At 69.5% G+C, this 6000-nt stretch overlaps 2 protein-coding genes across 2 annotated transcripts; one reads left to right on the top strand and one right to left on the bottom strand.

Moving 5' to 3' along the window:
* Positions 1-731: 731 nt before the first annotated feature.
* On the bottom strand, positions 732-2010 carry LOC127465224 (S-antigen protein-like). The gene is made up of 2 exons (XM_051775721.1): positions 940-2010; positions 732-822 (listed from the first exon to the last, which is right to left on the bottom strand). Exons 1-2 carry the CDS (start codon positions 1932-1934, stop codon positions 732-734), a joined length of 1086 nt encoding a protein of 361 aa, XP_051631681.1. The 5' UTR covers positions 1935-2010.
* A 287-nt stretch (positions 2011-2297) lies between these two features.
* Positions 2298-5213, top strand: LOC127465223 (uridylate-specific endoribonuclease A-like; the record flags this gene model as incomplete). The annotated part of the gene is given in 7 exon segments (XM_051775720.1): positions 2298-2592; positions 3406-3522; positions 3897-3940; positions 3942-4004; positions 4658-4800; positions 4907-5000; positions 5164-5213. Coding segments are annotated over 7 exon segments (759 nt in total), but the record flags the coding sequence as incomplete, so codon positions are not given.
* Between the last annotated feature and the right edge of the window lie 787 nt (positions 5214-6000).

Here is a 6000-nt window from a genome sequence, read left to right as displayed (position 1 = left end):
GGGTCCCGCACAGCCCCCCGGGTCCATACAGCCCCCCCCCGTGGTCTCCCACAGCCCCCAGAGTCCCCTACAGCCCCCCCGGATCCATACAGCTCCCCCGGGTCCCCACAGGCCCCCCCGGGTCCCCACAGCCCCCCCAGGTCCCCACAGCCCCCCAGAGTCCCCCACAGCCCCCCCGGGTCCATACAGCCCCCCCGGGTCCATACAGCCCCTCCAGTCCCCCACAGCCCCCCCGGTCCATACAGCCCCCCCCAGTCCCCCACAGCCCCCCCGGGTCCCCACAGCCCCCCCCGTGTCCCCACAGCCCCCCCAGTTCCCCACAGCTCCCCCGGGTCCCCCACAGCCCCCCGGGTCCCCCACAGCTCCCCAAACCCCACCGGGTCCCCCCACAGCCCCCCCCGTACCCCAAACCCCCCGTCCCCCCCCGCGGTGGGTGCGGGGCGGTTTGGGGGGGCCCTGCCCCCCTCCCTGGGAAGTCCTTGAGGGGCCCCATCTGGTCCCGTAACCATTAACCAGCCCCGGGGGGCGGATTTGGGGGTCGCGACCCCGGGGAGGGTCAGATTCGGCGGGGGAGGGGGAGAGGCCCCCAAATCACCCCTCGGGGCCGAGCCGGGGGTTATTGGGGGGTTGGGGGGGGGAGCCGCCCCAAACCCGCCCGGGGGGTCCCTTCCCCCCCCCCCCCCGAGGCCACCTCGCGGCCTCGGGGCGTTATCGCGGCGATAGCGGCCACTTCATAAGGGGGGGTCGGGCCGGAGGGGCCCCAAAATGGCGACGTGGCTGCTCCTGGTGCTGCTCGCGACCCCCGGGGGGGTCCTCCTGCCCCTCGGGGGGGTCCCGAGCCCCGGGGGGGTCCTGAGCCCCGCTGGGCCGTGTCGGACCCGGAGCCCCTGGGGGGTCCCGAGCCCCAGGGTGGTCCCGAGCCCCGGGAAGGTCCCGAACCCCGGGTGGGGTCCCGAGCTCTTGGGGGGTCCCGAGCCCCGGGGAGGTCCTGAGCCCCGCTCGGCTGTGTCGGACCCGGAGCCCCGGGGGGGTCCCGAGCCCCTCTCGGTCGTGTCGGACCCGGAGCCCCGGGGGGTCCCGAGCCCCGGGGGGGTCCCGAGCCCCGCTGGGCCGTGTCGGACCAGGAGCTCCGGGATCTCTCCGAGCGGCTCCTCGAGGCCGATTCGAACCGGCGGGGCCGGGCAGCTCGAGCTGAACCTGCAGAGCCCCGGGAGCAGAGGTGAGGGGGGGACGGGGGGGCCTCCTGCGTCTGCCCTGTGGGACCCCCGTCCCTCCAGCCCGACCCCACTGCCTGGCCTGCTCTGCAGCTCATCCCACATCCCCATCCCACATCCCCATCCCACATCCCCATCCCACCCTGCTTCATCCCATCCCTCCATCCCAAACCTCTCCTGTCCCCATCCCATCCCTTGATCCCACCTGTCTGCATCCTGTCCCTCTATCCCATCCCAATCCCGTGTCTCCATCCTCATTCCCACATCCAAACCCACATTCCTCCATCCCTCCCTCCTGATCCCACATCCCTGACCCCACAACTCCATCCCATCTATTTCCATCCCATCCAACCCATCCCATCCCATCCCTCCATCCCAAACCCTCCTGTCTCCCCTCTCATCCCTCGATCCCACCTGTCTCCATCCCTGTCCCTCCACCCCGTCCCAATCCCACGTGTTTCCATCCCACATGTCTCCATCCCCATTCCTGCATCCCTCCATCCTGACCCCACATCCCTTGACCCCAAATCTCCATCCACCTGCCTCCATCCCATCCCACACCTCCATCCCCCCCATCCCCATCCTCAGCCCTGCATCCCTGGTCCTGTGTCTCCATCCCACGCTTCCCACCCCATCCCGTGGTTCTCCAGCCTCATCCCCACATCCCAAATCCGTGTCCCTCCATCCCAAATCCATGTCCCTCCACGCACACCTCTCCATCCACTTCCATCCCAACCCCACATCCCCTCCATCCCCCCCATCCCCGCTGGTTTCTGTCCCCCATTCCCCCCGATCCCGTTCCAGGCTGTTCTCCCGCGTGTCCCCGCGCTGCTCTCCCTCCCCACGTTCTCCCCGATCCCGTTCCAGGCTGTTCTCTCTCGTGTCCCCGGCGCTGCTGTCCCGTTCCCCATTCCTCTGATCCCATTCCTGTCCCCCATTCACCCCCCGATCCCCCTCCAGGCTGTTCTCCCGCGTGTCCCCCGCGCTGCTCTCCCTCCCCACGTTCTCCCTGATCCCGTTCCAGGCTGTTCTCTCTCGTGTCCCCCGCGCTGCTGTCCCTCCCACGTTCTCCCCGATCCCATTCCTGTCCCCCATTCCCCCGATCCCGTTCCAGGCTGTTCTCCCGCGTGTCCCCCGCGCTGCTCTCCCTCCCCACGTTCTCCCCGATCCCGTTCCAGGCTGTTCTCCCGCGTGTCCCCCGCGCTGCTGTCCCTCCCCACGTTCTCCCGGCTCCTGGCGCTCCTGGACAATTACGAGCCGCAGACGGGGCTGGCGGAGGCGGTGACGGAGCAGGAGCGGCGGGAGGAGCGGGAATTCCTGGAGGCCGCGCTGGACACACCGGTCCTGGCGCTGCTGGAGAGCTTCGTGCTCAGCAAGGGTGGGGCCCAGGGGTCCCCCGGCCCCAGAATGTCCCCCTGTGTCCCCAGAATGTCCCCCCGTCCCCAGAATGTCCCCCTGTGTCCTCGTAATATCCCCACGGTGTCCTCACGGTGTCCCCCCCATCCTGCAGTGTGTCCCCCGTCCCTCAGTGTCCCACAGGGTCACCCACAGTGTCCCACAGGCTCCCCATGGTGTCCCTCCTGTCCCCATGGTGTCCCCACAGTGTCCCCATAATGTCCCCACAGTGTCCACAGGCTCCCCGTGGTGTCCCTCCTGTCCCCAGAATGTCCCCATGGTGTCCCCGCAGTGTCCCCCCGTCCCCCTGCACTGTCCCCAGGGCTAAACCCCCCTGTCCCCATGTCCCACCCCCTTCCCAGGGCTGTCCCCATGATGTCCCCTCTCTGTCCCCAGGTCTGGGTCCCCTGTCCCTGTAATATCCCCTGTCCCTGTGATGTCCCCTCGCTGTCCCCAGGGCTGTGTCCCCTGTCCCTGTGATGTCCCCAGGGCTGTGTCCCTGTCCCAGGGCTGTGTCCCCTGTCCCCTCGCTGTCCCCAGGGCTGTGTCCCCTGTCCCCACGCTGTCCCCAAGCTGTCCCCTCGCTGTCCCCAGGGCTGTGTCCCCTGTCCCCTCGCTGTCCCCAAGCTGTCCCTCGCTGTCCCCAGGGCTGTGTCCCCTGTCCCCACGCTGTCCCTCGCTGTCCCCAGGGCTGTGTCCCCTGTCCCTGTGATGTCCCTGTGATGTCCCCTCGCTGTCCCCAGGGCTGTGTCCCCTGTCCCCTCGCTGTCCCCAAGCTGTCCCTCGCTGTCCCCAGGGCTGTACCCCTCGGCCGAGTCCTTCCGGGCTGACCTTCACTCCATGTGGTTCGGGCTCTACTCGCGCTCGGGAGGGAAAGTTCTGGATTCCTCCGGCTTCGAGCACGTGTTCCATGGTGAGGGGACACCGGGGGACGGGGGGGACAGGGGGGACAGGGGGGGACAGGGACAGCAGGGGGAGAGATGGGGCTGGACTGGGGGGGGACGTGGAGGGACAGGGGGACATGGAGGGACAGGGGGACACGGAGGGACAGGGGGGGACAGGGGGGACAGGGGGGACGGGGGGACATGGAGGGACACGGAGGGACAGGGGGGACAGGGGGGACAGGGGGGGACAGGGGGACAGGGGGACAGGGGGGACGGGGGACATGGAGGGACGGGGGGACACTGCGGGGATGAAGGTGGGGGTGGTTGGGGACCAAACCTTGGGCTGGATGTCGTGTTCGTGCCCACGGGGGGGGCCCCGCGGTGACCCCCCCTCTGTCCCCAGGGGAGGTGAAGAACAGGGCGGTGTCCGGGTGTCACAACTGGGTTGCAGCTGCAGGCGCTGGAGAGGGCGGGGAGGCTGGAATACCTGGGATACACCTGGGATGGACCTGTGAGTGGGGATGGAATACCTGGGATACACCTGGGATGGACCTGTGAGTGGGACGGGGGGGCTGGAATACCTGGGATACACCTGGGACGGACCTGTGAGTGGGGATGGAATACCTGGGATACGCCTGGGATGGACCCGTGAGTGGGGATGGAATACCTGGGATACGCCTGGGATGGACCCGTGAGTGGGGATGGAATACCTGGGATACGCCTGGGATGGACCCGTGAGTGGGGATGGAATACCTGGGATACGCCTGGGATGGACCTGTGAGTGGGGATGGAATACCTGGGATACGCCTGGGATGGACCCGTGAGTGGGGACGGGGGACACGGGGGGACACGGGGGGACATGGGGGGCTGGGGGGGACATGGGGGGGACATGGGGGGACATGGGGGGAGATGGGGGGATGGAATACCTGGGATACACCTGGGACGGACCCGTGAGTGGGGACGGGGGGGGATGGAATACCTGGGATGGACCCGTGGTTGTCCCAGGCCCCCCCCCCGGCCATAAATGGGGTCCCTCCACAGCCCCCCCGGGGCCCACTGTCCCCACACCGGAGGTCTCCCGTGTCCCTGTTCCCCCCCGACCGCCCCCCCCCGGGCCCCCCCGCGTCCCCCCGTGTCCGTGACCCCCCCTTTGCCCCCCCTCAGTGGACGGGCTTCCCGGACGTGCTGTCGCTGCGGTTCCGCTGGGACGGGTACCCCAAAGCCCGGGGGTCGCTCCTGGTGGGCTCCAGCCCCGAGTTCGATCTGGCGCTGTTCACCCTCTGCTTCCTGGCACGGCCCGACCGACAGTGAGCGGGGGGCACCGGGGGGGGGGGGGACACCCCTGGCACCCCCCGGGGGTCCCAGAGCCCCCCCGGGGTGGCAGGGCCGGGGTGACCCCCCCTGTGCCCGCAGGTGCCCCGTCAGCCTGGGGGGCGAGGCCGCCACCATCCAGACCTACTCGTGGGACCAGCAGCTGCTCGTGGCCTCTGCGTACCCCCTGACCCCCCTGAGACCCCCCAAACGGCCCCCCGAGCCCCCCAAAATACCCCCTGACCCCCCAAACACCCCCTGACCCCCTGAGACCCCCGAAACAGCCCCCTGACCCCCCAAAATACCCCCTGACCCCCCCCAAACACCCCCTGACCCCCCCCAAACACCCCCTGACCCCCTGAGACCCCCCAAACAGCCCCCCGAGCCCCCCAAACACCCCGTGACCCCCTGAGACCCCCCCAAACAGCCCCCCGAGCCCCCCAAAATACCCCCTGACCCCCTGAGACCCCCCAAACAGCCCCCTGACCCCCCCCAAAATACCCCCTGACCCCCTGAGACCCCCCAAACAGCCCCCTGACCCCCCCCAAACACCCCCTGACCCCCTGAGACCCCCGAAACAGCCCCCCGAGCCCCCCAAACACCCCCTGACCCCCCCCAAACACCCCCTGACCCCCCCAAACACCCCCTGACCCCGAGACCCCCGAAACACCCCCTGACCCCCCCCAAACACCCCCTGACCCCGAGACCCCCGAAACAGCCCCCCGAGCCCCCCAAAATACCCCCTGACCCCCTGAGACCCCCGAAACAGCCCCCCGAGCCCCCCCCAACACCCCCAGGTCCCCCCCAAATACCCCCAGATCCCCCCGAAATACCTCCTGACCCCCCAAAACACCCCCATGAACCCCCATCACCCCCCTAAACACCCCCTCACCCCGACCCCCCAAAAAACACCCCCACCCCCCCAATGAACCTCCATCACTCCCCCAAACCACCCCCTCACCCCCTGACCCCCCAAAACACCCCCCATGAACCCCCCTCAGCCCCCAATAAACCCCAAAACACCCCCCGTGAACCCCCAAACCACCCCTATGAACCCCCCTGACCCCCCAAACCACCCCCTCACCCCCTGACCCCCCAATAAACCCCCGAACGCCCCCCCTCTGCCTCTGCCTGGGGGGTGCCGGGGGGGGCACCGGGGGTGGGACCCCCCCGGGGGGGGAGGGACCCTCTGGGGG

Source organism: Manacus candei, unplaced genomic scaffold (genome assembly GCF_025592945.1).
Source record: "Manacus candei isolate 608988 ecotype Guabito, Panama unplaced genomic scaffold, ASM2559294v1 h1tg000341l, whole genome shotgun sequence".
In the NCBI taxonomy this organism is placed as follows: domain Eukaryota; kingdom Metazoa; phylum Chordata; class Aves; order Passeriformes; family Pipridae; genus Manacus; species Manacus candei.
Note: the sequence above shows the minus strand (reverse complement) of the source record. Positions and strands in the feature narration are given on the sequence as shown.

Coding starts and splice junctions, on each gene's coding strand:
- LOC127465224 (XM_051775721.1), bottom strand. CDS start 1,934: ATGGAGAGGTGTGCGTGGAGGGACATGGATTTGGGATGGAGGGACACG. Junction 823..939: donor AGCTCGGGACCCCACCCGGG/GTTCGGGACCTT, acceptor GACCCCCCCGAG/GGGCAGGAGGACCCCCCCGG.